The 20,282-nt window shown below is 47.3% G+C and overlaps 1 protein-coding gene across 5 annotated transcripts in view; it reads right to left on the bottom strand.

Annotated features, from left to right (window-relative positions):
* The window catches only part of LOC141074845 (histamine H2 receptor-like), a 221,766-nt gene that overhangs the window by 12,735 nt on the left and 188,749 nt on the right, over positions 1-20,282 (bottom strand). For all 5 annotated transcript variants that reach the window (XM_073562103.1, XM_073562104.1, XM_073562106.1 and 2 more), the window contains one exon: positions 2,386-2,562. In XM_073562103.1, coding sequence (XP_073418204.1) covers positions 2,386-2,562 — 177 coding nt within the window. The remainder of the gene's footprint in view (positions 1-2,385; positions 2,563-20,282) is intronic.

Here is a 20,282-nt window from a genome sequence, read left to right as displayed (position 1 = left end):
CACACAAACAATAGGACCGATCGACAGGGAGAATTTTTCACTTTTTCCTCCTCGCCTTCTCTAAGGCTAGTTTCACACTAGTGCTTATTCGACGCAGCGCACTGCACCGCTAAGCCCCACCCCCTGCCAGCTCCCTGCCCGCCCCATCCGGTCATCGCCGCCTACTATCGCACTTGGACGCTAGCATAGGGTGCGAAGATCATGCGCTGGCCGTGCGCTAGTAGGATTTTGGCGTGCGCTGCGCACTTTTGAAGGTGCGCCCGTGCGCGCCAAACGCAGCATGTTGCATTGCGGCGCACACGGCGCACCTTCAAAAGTGCGCAGCGCAAGCCAAAATCCTACTAGCGCATGGCCAGTGCACGATCTGCGCATGCTATGCTATGCTAAAGATAGGGTGCGCAGATCGCAAGCGTCCATGTGCGATAGTAGGTGGTGATGACCGGATGGGGCGGGCAGGGAGCCGGCAGGGGGCGGGGCTTAGAGGCGCCGTGCGCTGCGTCGAGTAAACGCTAGTGTGAAAATAGCCTAAGAGCCATCATTTTTTTTTCTTATTTTCCCACTGACGTAGAAGGTTTGATTATTTGCGGGAGAAGTTGTAGTTTTCAATGGCATCATTCGCTTTACCATGTATTGTATCAAACAAAAGGGAGAAAAAAAAATCCAAGTTGGTGAAATGATTAAAAACGAAAAAAAAAACACCAGCAATTCCGTCACCATTTTATGGATTTAATTTTTCGACGTTAATTGTGGTAAACAGGATTTTCCAGGTGACTATGACTATACGGGAGATATCTCAAACTTGTATTATTCCATGATATATTAGTGGCTAAAAAAAAAGTTATTAAATTTGTAAAAAAAAAAAATTATTAGGTTTATGTTGCCATTTTTTGAGGACAATTTTTTTTTTATTTTTCCAATGATAACATTGAGGTTTTTCGCGTGGTGAGCTGACATTTTTGTTGATACCATTTTGGGTTTCATACGACATTGTGATTGCTTTTATTCCATTTTTTTCCATCTGAATTAGTGGAGAGCAAAAAAACAGCAATTTTGGCATTTTTTCTTTTTCATTAAGGCATTTATTTTTTTGGGGGGGTAAATCATTTTATGTTTTGATAGACTAATTTTAAAGATGTGGAAATACTGAACATGCTTATTCTTTTACTTCAATTTCTTTAGTTTTAATTGAAAAAGGGGGGGTGATATTAATAAATATGTATTTTTTAAACATCTTTTGGTGGAACTTGATGGACGTGTTTCGACCATACTAAAAATGTAACTGTCCCTGCCTCATGCCATTCTGCTACACTTGGAAACATCACATCATGAAAAGTGCAGGTCACTGCTTTCCTTTCCTCAATGTACAGGTCACTGCCTCCCTCAAGATCAGCACACTCATCTTGTACTGCTGTCATCATTTTCTTCTGACTGTGTACTGTGTGTCACATATTAATTTTAGGTCACTGTACCTGTCACACGGAGTCGTATCCAACCTGTACATAACCACAAGAATATACAGGTCACTGTCTCCTCCAACATCATCAGCTCAATCTTCTTCTGTCTTTTTAATAATCTGAATGGCTACAGTATGTTCTATTCCTACCTCCCCTCTTGGCACTTTCACTGTCAGACTGCCATTCTGCTGTATCCACTAACATCATACCGTGAAAGCACAGCTCACCGCTTTTCTTTCCCCTATAATATACCCACATGGATGTACAGGTCACTGCCTCACTCAAGATCAGCACAGTCTGCTTATACTGCTGTTATACTTTCCATGATCTGATTGGCTACTTATCCATTCCCGATCACATCACAACAGGCTCACTGTCAGGTGCATTTCTGATCTCTCAATACAGTCACATAAATCTACAGGTGCCGTCATCTTTCTTATCACCTGGTTGGTATCAGTATGTGCCGACGCCATCATCATCATCACGATTCTGCCCCTATGAGGAACAGTTCTGCCATTAATAACATAATGACATGTCTGTGCAGGTCACTGCCTCCAACAATATCAACACACTCATCTGTATCTATCATTATTCCTTAGAGCTCATTAGCTTCTAGATGTCTTAATCACTACTGCATCATATAGAGCTCTTTCTTCATCTTTTTAAGATAATCAGAGGTCACTGTCCCCCACAAGTTCCACTTTCTCATCTTCTGTGGTAATCATTTCTTTCATGATCACTTTGATTTCATGGATTTCCATCCATGTCTATTCCATGAACTTTCACCATCAAATGCAACCTTGTTTTATTTACCAAAAAATAGGTCACTGACTGTAACAAAATCAGCATACTCCTCTCCCGCTGCTGCCATTATAGGTTTGGCGCTCATGTTAATGTCTACGCAATGGAAGTGAACGTGACTTGCACTCACCTGCGACGTGACATCCTCTTTGAATAGTGATATGGGGTGACCACAGAGCAGTATCTGTCCAGACTGATAAAACACAGGGTGACGATGGATGCCGTGCAGAACATGACATCAAATGAGATCCACACCTTGCAGAACTGTCTCCCAAACAGCCACATGCCGGTGACTTCATAGATGATACTGCAAAACAAAACAGGAGCTCTTGAACATCTCTAGGACACACCAATGATAACTCAACAATGATACTAATAATAATAATAATAATAATCTTTATATAGCGCCAACATATTCCTCAGCGCTTTACAGTTTAACAGTTTCAAAACACAAGTCATAAGTAACAGCGTTAACAATACAATAATTAAAGCAAAATAAGACGACCCTGCTCGTGAGAGCTTACAATCTACAATGAGGTGGGGGAGATACAAAGTACAGGTGTGTATTTACAATGAAGGTCCAGCCATCTTTAGGGAGTGAGGGATGGATGGAGATAGTGAATGGGCTACACATGCACACTTACACATAGAATCACTTTGATTAATGAGCGTGATAGGCCGCTCTGAACAAATGTGTTTTGAGGGAGCGCTTGAAACTATGCAAATTGTGGATAGTCCTGATTTCTTGGGGTAGAGCATTCCAGAGAATAGCAGCAGCACGGGAGAAGTCTTGGAGTCGGGAGTGGGAGGTACGGATAAGTGCAGAGGTTAGTCGAAAGTCGTTTGCAGTGCGCAGCGGTCAGTTAGGCCGATGGACAGAAATGAGGGAGGAGATGTAGGGGGGTGCTGCACTGTGGAGAGCTTTGTGGGTGAGAACAAGTACTTTGAATTGGATCCTATAATGAATGGGCAGCCAGTATAAGGACTGGCGAAGAGCGGACGCGTCCGAGTACCAATTAGTCAGATAGATGACCCTGGCTGCTGCATTAAGTATGGACTGGAGAGGGATAGTCGAGTGACGGGGAGGCCAATTAATAGAGCGTTGCAGTAATCCAGGTGGGAGTGGATCAATGCTTCAGTGAGGGTTTTTGTTGTTTCCATGGTGAGAAAAGGGCAGATTCTAGAGATGTTCTTTAGGTGTAAGCGGCAAGAGCGGGTAAGAGATTGTATATGGGATGTGAATGGAGAGATTGGTGTCAAACATAACACCCAGACAGCGCGTCTGCTGCCGGGGTGTTATTGTGGTACCACCCACGGAGAGGGAAATGTCAGATTTAGGGAGTATAGTAGACAGCGGGAGCAGAAGAAGTTCAGTTTTGGAGAGGATAAGTTTCAGATAGAGAGCGGACATGATGTTGGAGACTGCGGACAGACAGTCACTGGCGTTCTGTAGTGCAGCGGGGGTAAGGTCGGGGGAAGACGTATGTATTTTGTGTCATCAGCATAAAGATGGTACTGAAAGCCAAATCTGCTGATGGTCTGTCTAATTGGGGCCATGTAGAGAGAGAAAAGAAGGGAGCCAAGGACTGAGCCCTGAGGTACCCCGACTGCAAGAGGAAGAGGAGATGACGTGGAGCCAGAGAACAAAACACTGAAGGAGCGGTCAGAGAGATAGGAAGAGAACCAGGAGAGAGCAGTGTCCTTAATGCCTAGTGACTGGAGCCTAGAGAGTAGGAGATGGTGGTCAACAGCATCGAAAGCTGCAAGATAGGTCAAGAAGAATGAGCAGAGAGTGGTCACCATTAAGTTTTGCTGTCAGAAGGTCATTGGTCACTTTGATGAGTGCCGTTTTAGTCGAATGTAGGGGGCAGAAGGCGGACTGTGAAGGGTCTAGAAGGGAGTGAGTGGAGAGGTAACAGGTAAGGCAGGAGTATACTAGGCGCTCCAAAAGTTTAGAGATGAAGGGGAGATTGGAGACTGGTCTGTAGTTGTTTGTGCAGGATGGGTCGAGAGCGGGTTTCTTTAGTAATGGAGTAACGATAGAGTGTTTGAAGGAGGATGGGAAAATGCCCAAGGAGAGGGAGAGATTAAAGATTGTAGTTAGGTGGGTTGTGACGACTGGAGAGAGAAGGATATGTGATTGAATGGGGTCGGTAGTGCATGTAGTCAGACGAGAAGAAGAGAGGAGTCTGGAGACTTCTTCTTCTGTGATGGGATCAAATGTGGAAAGTGAACCAGGGGAGATGCAGGAAGGGATGGGAGTCACAGCACTTGGTGGTTGGGAGCAGATTTCCTGACGGATATTATCTATTTTTTCTGTAAAGTGGGAGGCCAGGTCATCAGCACAAATGTCTGTGATAGGGGCGTGTGCTTTTGGCCTGAGGAGGGAGTGAAAAGTGTCAAAAAGTTTCTTGGGGTTGTTGGCTAGTGAGGAGATCAGGGTGGTGAAGTAGGTCTGTTTGGCGAGGTGAAGGGCAGTGTTATAGGTTCTTAACATAAATTTGAAGTGGATGAAGTCTTCTGGTGTGTGGGTTTTTCTCCATAGGCCTTCAGCACTCCTAGAGCATCGCTGGAGAAGTTGAGTTTGTGATGTGAGCCAGGGCTGTTTTACTCTGTGTTTGGAGGTTCTGAGGGTGAGGGGAGCTACTTGGTCAAGGGTGCTTCTAAGAGTGTCATTGTAGTGATGAACAGCCAGATAAGGACAGGATAAAGAGGAGATTGGGGACAGTGATGAGTGTAAGGAATCTGAAAGTGTCTGAGGGTTAATGGCTTGTAGATTTCTGAATGTGTGGTAAGTAGGAGTGAGCTGGGGTGGGCGAGGATTTGTGAGCATGAAGGAGAGAATGTTGTGGTCAGAGAGTGGAAGTGGTGAGTTATTTAGGTGGGAGATTGAACAGAGCCGGACGAAGACCAGATCAAGGGTTTTACCGTCCTTGTGTGTCTCAGAGGTTGAAAGCTGAAAGAGGCCTAGAGAGGTGGTTAGAGATAGAAACTGGGATGCAGATGTGGAGGTAGGGCTGTTAATGGGGATGTTGAAGTCTCCCAGGATAAGGTTTGGAAGTTCTGAGGACATGAAGTGCGGCAGCAAGGCTGATAAGTGGTCAAGGAAGTGGGTGGGTGAGCCTGAGGGCCGGTATATGACCGCTACTCTGAGGGAGAGGGGACGGAAGAGCCTGATGGTGTGGACCTCAAAAGAAGGGAATGAAAGTGATGGAACTGGGGGGATGACTTGGAAAGTGCATTGTGGGGACATGAGTATGCCGACTCCACCACCATGTCTGTTTGTGGGTCTCGGGGAATGAGAGAATTGTAAGCCACCATAGGAAATGGCAGCAGGAGAGACAGTGTCAGAAACCTGAATCCAGGTTTCAGTGAGGGCCAACAGATTAAGAGAGTTGTTCAGAAAGTAGTTGTGTAGGAAAGGAAGTTTGTTACAAACAGACCGTGGATTCCAGAGGGCACAATTAAAAGATGGAGATGAGGGAGTGCAAGTAATATTAATTAGATTATTATGGTTTTGATATGAGGTAGGGTAGGGGTTGAGGTTGGGGGATGGTGGACCAGGGTTGGGGGAGATGTCCCCTGAAATCAGTAGGAGTAGGAAGATAAAGAGCAAATAGTTGTTGAAATTGTAAGTAGTTTTTTTCTGCGATATGTTTGGGCAAGATGGGCTGACGTTTCTCAGTAAAGTGAGGAGTGCATGGGAGCTGTACATGGGAGAGGGAAGTATAGAGGGGCTGATGTGTTTGAGTCATGATGGAGGGGGGATGGGGTGGTGAATGTGGATGGCAAGGGAACACAGGAGGATAGAAATAAAGCACATAGATAAAAGAGAGAGCAAAGTGTGGGTTACCTGACTCCTGCCCTGATTAACTGCCATGTATAACTGCCATTTTCTTGATGCTTAGCTTCTGTGATGCTTTGCTTATTGGATGCTTGGGTGCTGCACCCCACACTGCGTGCTTCCCCTTAGAAACTACTACATATATAGGCCACACTACCGGGTCAGGAGAGAGGTATTATGGGAGCTGGTTGGGTATAATTTGGCAGCTGGGGCCAGCACACCAGGGGGTGGTTAGATGATCAAAGGCACTAGACCAGGCTGTGTCGATATGCTATAGCACCTTCCAACTGATAAGATCTAGAGAGGCCCCAGTCATGGATCTAAAGCAGTATTACATACAGTGCAACAAATGAATTATACCAAAGATTTAGCATGCACATTAAAATATGCAGCAAAATGGTAAAGCAGCAGAAGACAGACAGCAAGCAGAAGTATGGAGTTGTACCATTTGGATATATTGCAGCAGAAAACAGAGGCAGCAGAGGTGGGAGGTTGTACCATTCAGGCTGCTTGATGTTTATTCTCTCTTCAATAACAATTTTACATTTACAAACATTGGACATTTACATCTCAGGCCAGAAAGGGTTAGAGGTGCTTTTTACTTTCAAAAATCCCTTTTTGTTAGAATAGCTCCCAATCACCCTAGTGATCAGCTGTGATCAGTGGGATAAACTGGTAGCACGTGTTCATTTTCCTGCAGCACCACCACTGGAGAAACCAAGTATTACATCTCGGTCAATAATATCAAAAGATGTCTCTGTAATGCATAGACATGGTGGGTCCTTCAGGGGGAAATCTTCTACTTGGAAGAAGGTGGACATGCTCATAATGTTGAATGACAACCAGGTATGTTTCTGTCTCCTACATATGGCCATTCTAGGTAACATATAAATATTGGCATACCATGAAGCTTGAGGACCCAAATGTTCGGTCCCCATCAATCACAGGTCCTAACAGTTTTAGAAAACCCCTATCCCCCGGCTTCAGTTTATTTTCTAAAAAAACACTATATGCCTTACTCACCCTCCCCAGGAACAGAGCTGAATCTCTGCCACTGCTATTGCATTGTGCCAAAAGTGCTGGTGAGTCTACTTGGGCAGAACTGTTGAGTTCACCACTGACTGGCTGCAGCGCTATCAATGTCATGCCAGTGCTGCCGACAATAACAAACACTGGGAGCAGAGGCAGGGACTCAGCACTGGACCTGATGAAAATCACTAAAGCAATGTCTGCTTTTTTTTAAACTAACTACATTATTAATTTGGAAAACCTCTTTAATATTTTTGGTTTTTGGTCACACACGCCAAAGGGACCTATTGGACCTCATAGGCTCAAGGCCCGAGGTGGAACTGCAACTCCTTCCCCTACTATAATTACAATATAAAGTACTGTATAAGTCAGTAACTAAGAACTGGGTCTGAAACTCGATTTTTTTTTTTTCCTTGAGGTGCTGGATGGATTTTTCTGGATTTTAATATTTTTTTGCAAGAAAAGTGAATTTTTAGGATTCTTTTTGCTGGATTCTTTTTTAGCTTCTACTTATAATTAAGTTGTCACATATAAAAATCATTGTTTTTCTAATGGATATATAGAAAATTCCATGGCAGGTTTACATTTGAGGGCTCTAGTTCTATCCCTAAATCCGGGGTTCCTGTCCCAGGGCAGTTGTTTCAGTCAATCCACAGACTCTCCAGCGATTAATGTCTATGCAAAATATGAACGCAACTGAGTCTAGGCACCCAATAAGGGTTTGTCAAGGGAAAGACATTTTCGGATGCCCTTTTAGTTCAGACATTAATTTCCCCATCAAACTTATCTGTTTTGGGGATTTAAATGACTCCGATCAGTTTTCAGTAGCGAGGCTCAAAAAAGGAGTTGTCCAAAAGCATCATAAGTGTAACCTTAAAATGAACTTTTAGTTCTTGCTTAAGAGTTAAACATTAAAAAAAATGATGTTCAGTTCATTAACTTCTCTAATTTTTACAGCTGTAATGGAGCTGAATATAGCACAGTTTTGGGAAGTCCTCCTATAATACTTTGAGTTATCACCTTGACGTCAGCCATGATGCACAAGCAAATCTAGCTCTGCGACATCCACACAACTGGTTGTAAAACTAATCAAAGCTTGTTATTTTTCTCCGGCCCGGTATATTACTCCCATTCCTATAAGTCTTCCTTTCCTTCCGCTGACACATGCAGCTGCTCCGTGACTCACATATGAGGAGCGGATCCATGACAAATGCATTATGATGTGAAGTCTTCCCGCTGGGAGATCCTCCATTTTCACATAAAAGCGCCATGAAATATTATTATAAAAAGCAATAACGACAGGAGAATATCAAAGCTCTGTCACATACAATATAATACTCAGCGCGGTGAAGAAAGACTGAAAGAATTATGAGGTTCTCGGTGGATGTCTTCAGAGTCGTACTTGGCCATAACCTGGAGCTCCAGCTTCTCCTTCTATCTAGTCCCGGTGTATTCTCTTATTCGGCCGAGGGGGTATTTGCCCTCTTTTCTCACCAATCACTGCAGTTTCACCACTTACTGCCACTATCAATCTCTGACAGTCGCATAGAAGTGGTTCTAACTAGTATTGGGGTTGTGATGACCCCCCCATCGCATTTGTGAAGTGTTGATGGCTGGGCTAACTATAAAGCCCAGCTGGTGACTAGAAGATCATTAATTTCACTATACACTGCAAGATGGAATTGCAATAGTTAGTACAGGATTGCAGATTCAAGTCCCCTAGAGTAGTAATAGTAGTACTACTACTAAGAGTAGCAAAAGTAGTAGGAGTAGTAATAGTATCTGAAGTAATTGTAGTAGAAGTAGTAGTAGTAAAAATAGAAGCAGACTAGACATAAACATAGTAGTAGTGCTAGTAGTAGTGTGTAGTGTTAGTAGTAGAAGCAGTAATAGTAGCAGAATTAATCGTAGTAGTAGTGGTAGTTGTAGAAGTAATCATAGTAGTAGAAGTAGTACAAGTGAAAGCAGCAGTTGTAGTAGAAGTAGTATTAGCATTAGTGGTAGTTGTAAATACTTATGTCCCCCCAAAAAAATTGAGAAAAGTGTTCAAGGTGTGATACCTTTATTGGATAATCAGAGAAATTATATTTGCAAGCTTTCAGGGCTCAGAAGGCCCCTTCATCAGGCTAGATTACAAGTGAATTACTGAGAAGAGACGACAACATTTAAAAGATCTAAAAGTCCTGATATTGAAAGGTCATTTTAATAGTGATAGAGGAAGAAAAATTTGAGAATTCAAATTTATAAATATGTTTCTATCTCTAACAATAGGACTGAATTTGACAGCTGGATTCATGACTCATTACATGGACACAGTTCACACCGCCACAAGAAGGTCTTCAGATCTCTAATAGAACACTTGGTCCTTATCTGCATGTGTAGCAAAAACCTTAATTTAATTTCCTTGGCCTGTCTGTAGCTAGCATCACCTCATGTCCTGTTATAATTCCTATTTAAATGTTGCCGTCTCTTCTCAGTAATTCACTTGTAATCTAGCCTGATGAAGGGACCTTCTGAGCCCTGAAAGCTTGCAAATATAATTTCTCTGGTTAGCCAATAAAGGTATCACACCTTGAATACTTTTCTCAACTTTTTTTGGAGACATAAGTATTTACATCTATTTTTCTGGCTAACACAGTACCACAATATTATTTTGTATTGTACACAGTAGTGGCAGCAGTAGAAAACAAGTAGCATTAGAAGAAGTAGTAGCAGTAGTAGAAATTTTGGAAGTAGTAGTAGTAAAAATAGAAGAACTAGAGAAGAAGTAGAAGTAGCAGTAGTAGTAGTATAAATAGAAATAGTAGTTGAAGTAGCCGTAGTAGTAGAAGAACAAATAGCAATAGTAGTAATACCATGTTTCCTCGAAATAAAGACCTACCCAATAAAATAAGCCCAATGATGTATTACCTGTATCAAATATCACAAAAAAGGAGTAGTCTGGATTGTTGTTCATGGAAAAAAAAAACATCTGCTGAAAATAAGCTCTAACCTATCTTTGGGAGCAAAAATTAATATAAGACCCAGTCTTATTTTTTGGGGAAAGACGTTAGTAAAAATAGTAGCAGTAGGAATAGAGGTGGTAGTAGTAAAAATAGAAATGGAAGTAGAACTAGTTGAAATAGATGTAGTAGGAGGAGTAGCACTAGTATAAGTAGCAGAAGTAGCAGTAGAAATAGAATTACTAGAGGCAGTAGCAGTACAGTAGTAGTACTAGTAGAACTAGGAGAAGAAATAGAAGTAGTAACAGTAGTAGTAGCAGTAATAGTTGCAGAAGTAGTATACTCTATGTAGTAATAGAAGTAGAATTAGTAGTTGTAGTAGTAGTATTACTACTCTGTGCTTTCAGCTCTTGTGAAATACATCACACATGTGAATTATCCTTAAAGGGGTTGTCCGACACAAAATCTAATTGTTTTAAGCTTATTTGTGCTGTATTGTGATATATAACACCCCTAGAAATTTTGTTTTTAGTTTCTGCCTTTCGTTCCTCCTGAATTTCACTTAGTTCCCTGCACCCACTTTGTTTACCTGTAGCTCTTCCAAACTTGACAACTCCCGATGTTGTATTATCTATTCTCACCACCCGTCCTCAGTATCCAGCACCGCACTCTGCACATTCATGGCTGTCAGTAATCTGCCCCTGCGCTGACCTCTATCATCACTCCAGCATTGGAAATAACAGAGCACTGTCCTCATCTGTGGAAGTCAGCACAATCACTGCTCTCCACATCACATCCACAGTGGTGATTGTCTCACAGGTCTCTGTAAGGTACTGGCAGGAACGGTGTGCAGTGATGAGCAGGAGGCAGAGCAAGAGTTAACGGGTTCTTTATGCAAAAACACACTAGCAGTAAGCGCTCCAGGCAGGGAGCACGAGGGTTTGACAGGCCTAAGATATACACAAATAGTAAACACTAAACGGTGCACAGTTAGGGACGCTAATAACCGTGTTAACTTATCAGTCCGGAGTCCCTGGACGGGAGAGGTTGGAAGATCCCACGGTAGTAGAACAAATAGAAAGAAAAGTGCAGCTTCTGGTAGAAAAACACATGCCACGTGTTCTCCTGCTCCCCACTGTTTGCTTATGGATTTTTAATCAATTTTGTAATAAAGGAAATTTTTATGAAAAAAAAAAAAATTCTACCAGAAGCTGGACTTTTCTTTCTATTTCTCCTACTCCCACCGGTCAGAGCGTTGTCCGTGCACGCTGGGCATCTAAAGACGGTGAGCTAGCTACTAGTGTTGAGCATTCCGATACCGCAAGTATCGGGTATCGGCCGATATTAGCGGTATCGGAATTCCGATACTGACTTCCGATACTTTTGTCATATCGGATACCGGAATCGGAATCGGAAGTTCCCATCATGCTATGAGCCTGCTTGCTTTGATTAAGCCAATGGGAATCCTCCGAAGTGTGGGCACATCCTGTTAGGCATGTAGGCATGTTAACTATTGGCATGGCTGTGATTGGCTGCCAAAATGATGTCATGATGCACTATAAAAGCCACCGCAGCCGCCATTTCTGGTCACTCTGCTGTGAATTCAGTTAGGGACAGGCTGCTGTAGAAGACTGTGAGGGACAGTTAGAAATAGCGATTCCACCAAACATCTAGTGCTTTACCCAGGCTACATAAACCACCACTGTAGCCTTCTTTGCCCTAGCAGCAGTGTTCACAGCTGTCTGCAAGGGCTGTGTGAGTGCAGCTCACGCTGTGGAATGGGTCCTGCAGCCACGTCAGGTTGTAGGCTGCCCAGCGTGCCTCACTGCTGCCTCATACATCTTTTAATTTTTGAGCTGTATTTTTTACATAATTTCAATCTAGTGTGCTTCCATCCGTATCCATATACGTTGGTTGCAAACACTAGTAGTAGACAACGGAGCCTTTCTGCAGCCTTTCAGTGCTAGTGTCCACTTTGCTGCACTGTTCACGGCTGTCTGAGAGGTCTCTGACTGTGTGTGAGTGCAGCTCACGCTGAGTAGTGTGTCCTGCAGCTACGTCTGGTTGTAGGACGCTCAGCGTGTCACTGCCTCCCACATTTTTCTTTTATTGCAGCTCATTTTTTCTTCTATTAGTGTGCATCCATCCGTCTCCATCTACGGTGGTTGCAAACACTATATAGGAGTACACAGCGGAGCCTTTCTGCAGCCTGTCAGTGCCAGTGCCCACTTAGCTGCACTGTTCACGGCTGTCTGAGAGGTCTCTGACTGTGTGTGAGTGCAGCTCACGCAGAGTAGAGTGTCCTGCAGCTACGTCTGGTTGTAGGACGCTCAACGTGCGTCACTGCCTCACACATATTTGTCTTTGAGTGCAGCTCATTTTTTCTTCTCCTATTAGTGTGCATCCATCTGTATCCATCAACATTGGTTGGTTGCAAACACTATATAGGAGTAGATAGAGGAGCCTTTTTTTCTGGCTTGTGCCCTGCCGGCGCAGCCAGATTAGTATTACCCAATTTTTTTGGAGCCTCATCTTTTGCATTGTAGGTTACCTGCCTGCATTGTAATAGCTCCAAAAAGTTGGTGATACTATCAGTTTCAATTCTTTGTTCACATACTTTGAGTTTGTTTCCAACAAAGAAACCACAAAAAAAGTTCACCAAACACTACATTTGGAACTTGTGTAGGCCACATCAGCTCCTATTAAAGTGTAGTCCACACACACACACTTCATAAAATTAGTGTTTCTTGTACCTGTAACCAGCTGTTCAGGAATAAGCACACTAAGGCCCCCCTTTGTACTTTTCTGCCTATCTTAAGCAGTCTGGCAAGATGAAGAAGGCAGGGAGTAAGGTGCGTGGGCGTGGGCGTGGGCGTGGAGTTTCAGCAGGGAGAGGACGTGGGGATTCTGCAGGGAGAGGACGTGGGGATTCTGCAGGTAGAGGACGTGGGGATTCTGGGCCTGCTGCGGGCACCAGTGGATCAGCATCCCCCAGTTTTAACAGGCAACAGTCCTTTATGCGCAGCTTTGTAGGACCTCAACGTACCCCACTGCTGCGGGAGGAACAAATTGAAGCCGTTGTCGGATGGATGGCAGCTAACGCATCGACTTCAATTACTTCCACAGCCTCTCACGACCAGAGCACCGAAGAGCAACCATCTGTCTCTTCACCACCTGCCAAAGTGCCCAGGCAGTCAGAGAGACATGGACAGGAGCCATCACAGTCTCTACTTCTGTTCTCGGAATCTGTTGGCTTGGAAAGAGGGGGCCAGCCAAGCAGCATTCCTGAATGTGAAGAGGGAGTATGCAGTGATGCGCAACTTCTTTGTCCCTCTGAATCTGAAGAGGCGAGTGGGCCAGTGCCTATGGTCAGCACACCTCAGTACGCATCAGATGATGACGAGACTCAGTTGCCACTTTCTGGTGCGTACGGTGCTGGCGAGACAACCCCGGAGAAGCAGCTGTTTGAAGAGGGGAGGGAAGATGATGAGGTCCTTGACCCATCATGGCGTGAGGAACAGGAAGGTGGTGGGAGCAGCTCGGAGGAAGAGATTCCCCTACCGGCCAAAACAGGAGGCAGAGGGAGGGGGAAGACTTGGTTGCCTGTACCCTCCACTTCGGCACCCGTTAGGAGCATTCCTCATTCCAAAGGCAAAACGGGCGCTCCCAAGAGTTGCAGTGCGTGGTCCTTTTTTGACACAGTTGCAGATGACATTTGCTTTGTCAAATGCAAGCTGTGTCATCAGATAGTCAAAAGAGGGAGAAATGTCAGCAACCTCAATACCACAAATATGTGGAAACATGTGCGCACCAAGCACGAGTTGGAGTTGCAGAGACACCCTGAAGACGTAGGCCAACGTACAGCACCACCTACCACCTCTTCAGTTCGTGTTGGGGCCTCTTCCTCCAGCTCACACACTGCTGGTTCGGCTTCCTCACAGGATCGCCAAGGAAGAACCTCTGCCACTGTTGTCCAGAGACCCTGTCAGATTCCACCCATAGCAGCACGTTCCCATCCATCACAGCCATTGGTAGCACAGGCATGGGATAAAAGGCGCCCTTACTCGGCAAACCATCCCCGAGCACAGTCTCTGAATGCTGGCATTGCCAAACTTCTGGCAGTTGAAATGCTGTCATTCAGGCTGGTGGACACTGACACCTTCCGGGACTTAATGGCATTGGCAGTCCCCCAATACAACGTGCCCAGCCGCTTTTATTTCAGCAGGCGAGCCGTCCCTGCCCTGCAGAAACATGTTGAGGGCAAAATAAAACATGCGCTACTAAACGCCGTTAGTAGCAAGGTCCACCTGACCACCGATGCGTGGACCAGTAACCATGGACAGGGACGATACCTTTCCCTCACTGCCCACTGGGTCAATGTTGTGGAGCCGGGTACAGATCTGGAGAGTGGCGCTGTACGTGTTCTTCCAACCCCACGGATTGCAGGACTCCAGTCTGTACACATAGACTCCTCCTCCTACTCAAGTTCCTCAGAAACAGCAGAGCAGGAGCCTGTTACGACCGATATGAGCACAGCCGTGGCCAAACGTCAACAGGCTGTACTCAAATTAATTTCTTTGGGGAATCGAAGCCACACAGCGCAGGAGCTCTGGAATGCTATCAAGCAGGAGAGCGATGTGTGGTTTGGGCCAGCGAATCTCCAGCCGGGCTTGGTAGTGTGTGACAATGGCCGAAATCTGGTGGCAGATCTTGGCCTAGGCAACCTCACACACATCCCATGTCTGGCACATGTGCTTAACTTGGTCGTGCAAAGCTTTCTGAGGGACTATCCGGATCTTGATGCACTGTTGCACAAGGTCCGCATAGAGTGCGCTCACTTGCGGCGTTCCAGCACGGCAAGATCGCGCCTCGCTGCTCTGCAGCGACGATTTGGCCTTCCGGAACATCGCATCATATGTGACCTACCCACCCGGTGGAATTCAACGTTACATATGTTGGAGCGGTTGTGTGAGCAGCAGGCAGCAGTCATGGAGTACCAGCTGCATCAGGCGCAAACAAGTCGCACTGTGCGCCGTTCACACTTCAGCACCATTGAGTGGGCCTCTATGAAGGACATCTGCCTCGTTTTGCGTGCCTTCGATGAATCCACGCGGATGGCGAGTGCAGATGATGCACTAGTCAGCATGACTGTCACCCTTATCTGCCTGCTTCAACAAACACTGCAAGCACTAAGGGATGAGGTTTCGGAAGAGGTGGAGGATGAGGAGTCCCAAATGCCATCTGCTTCTGGACAGTCTGCGCTACGTGTTTCCTCACAAAGGCCTAGGCAGGGGACACTTTGTGAGGAGGATGAGGAGGAGTCGATGGAGGAGGAAGACATCTCTCCAGAGGAGGGAGGTACACAAACCTCTACTCAGTATGTACAGCGAGGGTGGGGTGATGCAGAGCAGGCCGAGGTCACGCCTCAAACAGGGGACAGCGGTTCTTTGGCAGTTGGGAGTCTGCAGCACATGGTTGATTTCATGCTGCAGTGCCTGAGAAACGACCGCCGCATCGCCCACATTCTCGTCTCGGCTGATTATTGGGTGTACACCCTCCTAGATCCTCGCTACCGGGACAGCGTACAAAGGCTCATACCAACGTTGAACCGGGAGCGTAAACTGCGGGAGTACGAAGAGTCACTGGTGCAGTCCATAATGTTTTCCATTCCACCCGACAGCATTGTTGCTAGTGCTTTACAAAGCAACTCTGTGCGTCGAGGCAGTGGAGGAAACTCTGCACAAAGAGGGAGCAGAGGCAGCGCCGCAGCACAAGGCAAGACCACTATGGCCCAAATGTGGCAAAGTTTTGTGTGTCCACCACAATTGTCTACACCATCAGCGACGCCTCGAGTCAGCAGGAGGCAACGCTTCTGTCAGATGGTGTCAGACTACATGTCTTGCCCTGTCACTGTACTCCCAGATGGCTCTTCCCCCTTCAAGTTTTGGGTCTCTAAGCTGGATACACGGCCAGAGCTTAGCCAGTATGCATTGGAGGTGCTGGCTTGCTCTGCTGCCAGTGTATTATCGGAACGTGTCTTTAGTGCCGCAGGTGGTGTACTAACAGACCGTCGCACGCGACTATCTTCCGATAATGTTGACCGGCTGACTTTTCTGAAAATGAACAAGGCCTGGATCTCCAAAGACTTTGCCATTCCTCTTACACACTAAATTAGTGGTTGGCAACTGTATCCAGGTCTGCTGGTGTGTTCATTTTTCTACCACCTGAACTATAATCCCTGTGCTTCAACACAGCCAGTTGTCGCTCAGATGTGTCGTCTGCACAGAGAAACACACTAGCTCCTGTGTTAGTGGGGTTCAGTAACGCCAGCTGATCCCCTGCTGTGTGGACGGCAAAGTCACCAGCTCCATCAACATTCAAACCACTACTGATTTTTAACCGTGCCCAACTTAGGTCTCTGGCTCCACTGTCTCTACTATTTCCCCTGACCTCCAACCCCGCCATCTACATCTCTGAAGTGGCGTCAGCACAATCTACACTTGTTCCTGTGTTCCTGTGGCTCAGTCCCATCAGTTTATCCCCTGATGTGTGTCCGGCAAGGTCTCCTGCTCTGTCCACATTCCCATAACCAGTAGTGGGAATGAGGACAGAGCTGGCAATCTTGCCGGACAAACATCAGGGGCTCAACTGACGGGACGGAGCACCAGTAACACAGGAACAAGTGTAGATTGTGCTGACGCCACTTCAGAGATGTAGCTGGCGGGGTTGGAGGCCAGGGTAAATAGTAGAGACAGTGGAGCCAGAGGCCTAAGTGGAGCATGGTTAGAATCAGTAGTAGTCAACAACCTCCATAAAAACCGCTGCCCATTGGCCTCTGCATGCGGCATGCGTAATCCTGGGCTCCAACAGCGTCAGTTGGTGTTCAGAAGTGTCATCTCCACAGAGCCAAACACATTCGTTCAAGTGTTAGTGGGGTTCAGCACTGCCAGCTGTTCCCCTGCTGTGGAGATGGCAAGTCTCCTGCTGCCTACACCTGCCAAAATTCAGTAGGCCCCAGCCTGCTCCACGCCTGATCCTGGGCTCCAACAGCGTCAGTTGGTGTTCAGAAGTTCATCTCCACAGAGCCAAACACATTCGTTCAAGTGTTAGTGGGGTTCAGCACTGCCAGCTGTTCCCCTGCTGTGGAGATGGCAAGTCTCCTGCTGCCTACACCTGCCAAAATCCAGTAGGCCCCAGCCTGCTCCACGCCTGATCCTGGGCTCCAACAGCGTCAGTTGGTGTTCAGAAGTGTCATCTCCACAGAGCCAAACACATTCGTTCAAGTGTTAGTGGGGTTCAGCACTGCCAGCTGTTCCCCTGCTGTGGAGATGGCAAGTCTCCTGCTGCCTACACCTGCCAAAATCCAGTAGGCCCCAGCCTGCTCCACGCCTGATCCTGGGCTCCAACAGCGTCAGTTGGTGTTCAGAAGTGTCATCTCCACAGAGCCAAACACATTCGTTCAAGTGTTAGTGGGGTTCAGCACTGCCAGCTGTTCCCCTGCTGTGGAGATGGCAAGTCTCCTGCTGCCTTCACCTGCCAAAAGCAACAGGCCCCAGCCTGCTCCTCGCCTAATCCTGGGCTCCAACAGCGTCAGTTGGTGTTCAGAAGTGTCGTCTCCACAGAGCCAAACACATTCGTTCAAGTGTTAGTGGGGTTCAGCACTGCCAGCTGCTCCCCTGCTGTGGAGATGGCAAGTCTCCTGCTGCCTACACCTGCCAAAATCCAGTAGGCCCCAGCCTGCTCCACGCCTGATCCTGGGCTCCAACAGCGTCAGTTGGTGTTCAGAAGTGTCATCTCCACAGAGCCAAACACATTCGTTCAAGTGTTAGTGGGGTTCAGCACTGCCAGCTGTTCCCCTGCTGTGGAGATGGCAAGTCTCCTGCTGCCTACACCTGCCAAAATCCAGTAGGCCCCAGCCTGCTCCACGCCTGATCCTGGGCTCCAACAGCGTCAGTTGGTGTTCAGAAGTGTCATCTCCACAGAGCCAAACACATTCGTTCAAGTGTTAGTGGGGTTCAGCACTGCCAGCTGTTCCCCTGCTGTGGAGATGGCAAGTCTCCTGCTGCCTACACCTGCCAAAATCCAGTAGGCCCCAGCCTGCTCCACGCCTGATCCTGGGCTCCAACAGCGTCAGTTGGTGTTCAGAAGTGTCATCTCCACAGAGCCAAACACATTCGTTCAAGTGTTAGTGGGGTTCAGCACTGCCAGCTGTTCCCCTGCTGTGGAGATGGCAAGTCTCCTGCTGCCTTCACCTGCCAAAAGCAACAGGCCCCAGCCTGCTCCTCGCCTAATCCTGGGCTCCAACAGCGTCAGTTGGTGTTCAGAAGTGTCGTCTCCACAGAGCCAAACACATTCTTTCAAGTGTTAGTGGGGTTCAGCACTGCCAGCTGTTCCCCTGCTGTGGAGATGGCAAGTCTCCTGCTGCCTTCACCTGCCAAAAGCAACAGGCCCCAGCCTGCTCCTCGCCTAATCCTGGGCTCCAACAGCGTCAGTTGGTGTTCAGAAGTGTCGTCTCCACAGAGCCAAACACATTCGTTCAAGTGTTAGTGGGGTTCAGCACTGCCAGCTGTTCCCCTGCTGTGGAGATGGCAAGTCTCCTGCTGCCTACACCTGCCAAAATCCAGTAGGCCCCAGCCTGCTCCACGCCTGATCCTGGGCTCCAACAGCGTCAGTTGGTGTTCAGAAGTGTCATCTCCACAGAGCCAAACACATTCGTTCAAGTGTAAGTGGGGTTCAGCACTGCCAGCTGTTCCCCTGCTGTGGAGATGGCAAGTCTCCTGCTGCCTACATCTGCCAAAATCCAGTAGGCCCCAGCCTGCTCCACGCCTGATCCTGGGCTCCAACAGCGTCAGTTGGTGTTCAGAAGTGTCATCTCCACAGAGCCAAACACATTCGTTCAAGTGTTAGTGGGGTTCAGCACTGCCAGCTGTTCCCCTGCTGTGGAGATGGCAAGTCTCCTGCTGCCTACACCTGCCAAAATCCAGTAGGCCCCAGCCTGCTCCACGCCTGATCCTGGGCTCCAACAGCGTCAGTTGGTGTTCAGAAGTGTCATCTCCACAGAGCCAAACACATTCGTTCAAGTGTTAGTGGGGTTCAGCACTGCCAGCTGTTCCCCTGCTGTGGAGATGGCAAGTCTCCTGCTGCCTTCACCTGCCAAAAGCAACAGGCCCCGGCCTGCTCCTCGCCTAATCCTGGGCTCCAACAGCGTCAGTTGGTGTTCAGAAGTGTCGTCTCCACAGAGCCAAACACATTCGTTCAAGTGTTAGTGGGGTTCAGCACTGCCAGCTGTTCCCCTGCTGTGGAGATGGCAAGTCTCCTGCTGCCTTCACCTGCCAAAAGCAACAGGCCCCAGCCTGCTCCTCGCCTAATCCTGGGCTCCAACAGCGTCAGTTGGTGTTCAGAAGTGTCGTCTCCACAGAGCCAAACACATTCGTTCAAGTGTTAGTGGGGTTCAGCACTGCCAGCTGTTCCCCTGCTGTGGAGATGGCAGTCTCTCCTGCTGTCTCCGCATTCCACATACAGTAGGCCTCTGCCTACACCCTCCTATTTCCTGGGCTTCAACACAGCCAGTTGTAGCTCGGAAGTGCCGTCCACACGGAAAGAGACACTTGCTCCCGTGTCTCAGTGGGGTTCAGTAACGTCAGTTGATCCCCTGCTGTGTGGATGGCAGTCTCTCCTGCTGTCTCCACATTCCAAATACAGTAGGCCTCTGCCTGCACCCTCCTATTTCCTGGGCTTCAACACAGCCAGTTGTAGCTCGGAAGTGCCGTCCACACGGAAAGAGACACTTGCTCCCGTGTCTCAGTGGGGTTCAGTAACGTCAGCTGATCCCCTGCTGTGTGGATGGCAGTCTCTCCTGCTGTCACCACATTCCAAATACAGTAGGCCTCTGCCTACACCCTCCTATTTCCTGGGCTTCAACACAGCCAGTTGTAGCTCGGAAGTGCCGTCCACACGGAAAGAGACACTTGCTCCCGTGTCTCAGTGGGGTTCAGTAAGTCAGCTGATCCCCTGCTGTGTGGATGGCAGTCTCTCCTGCTGTCACCACATTCCAAATACAGTAGGCCTCTGCCTACACCCTCCTATTTCCTGGGCTTCAACACAGCCAGTTGTAGCTCGGAAGTGCCGTCCACACGGAAAGAGACACTTGCTCCCGTGTCTCAGTGGGGTTCAGTAACGTCAGCTGATCCCCTGCTGTGTGGATGGCAGTCT

The sequence above is a fragment of the Dendrobates tinctorius genome, unplaced genomic scaffold, assembly GCF_039654945.1.
Source record: "Dendrobates tinctorius isolate UK_male_01 unplaced genomic scaffold, ASM3965494v1 ptg000334l, whole genome shotgun sequence".
NCBI classification, from domain to species: Eukaryota; Metazoa; Chordata; class Amphibia; order Anura; family Dendrobatidae; genus Dendrobates; species Dendrobates tinctorius.
The sequence above is the reverse complement of the archived record's forward strand: the minus strand, read 5'-3'. Positions and strand labels throughout refer to the sequence as shown.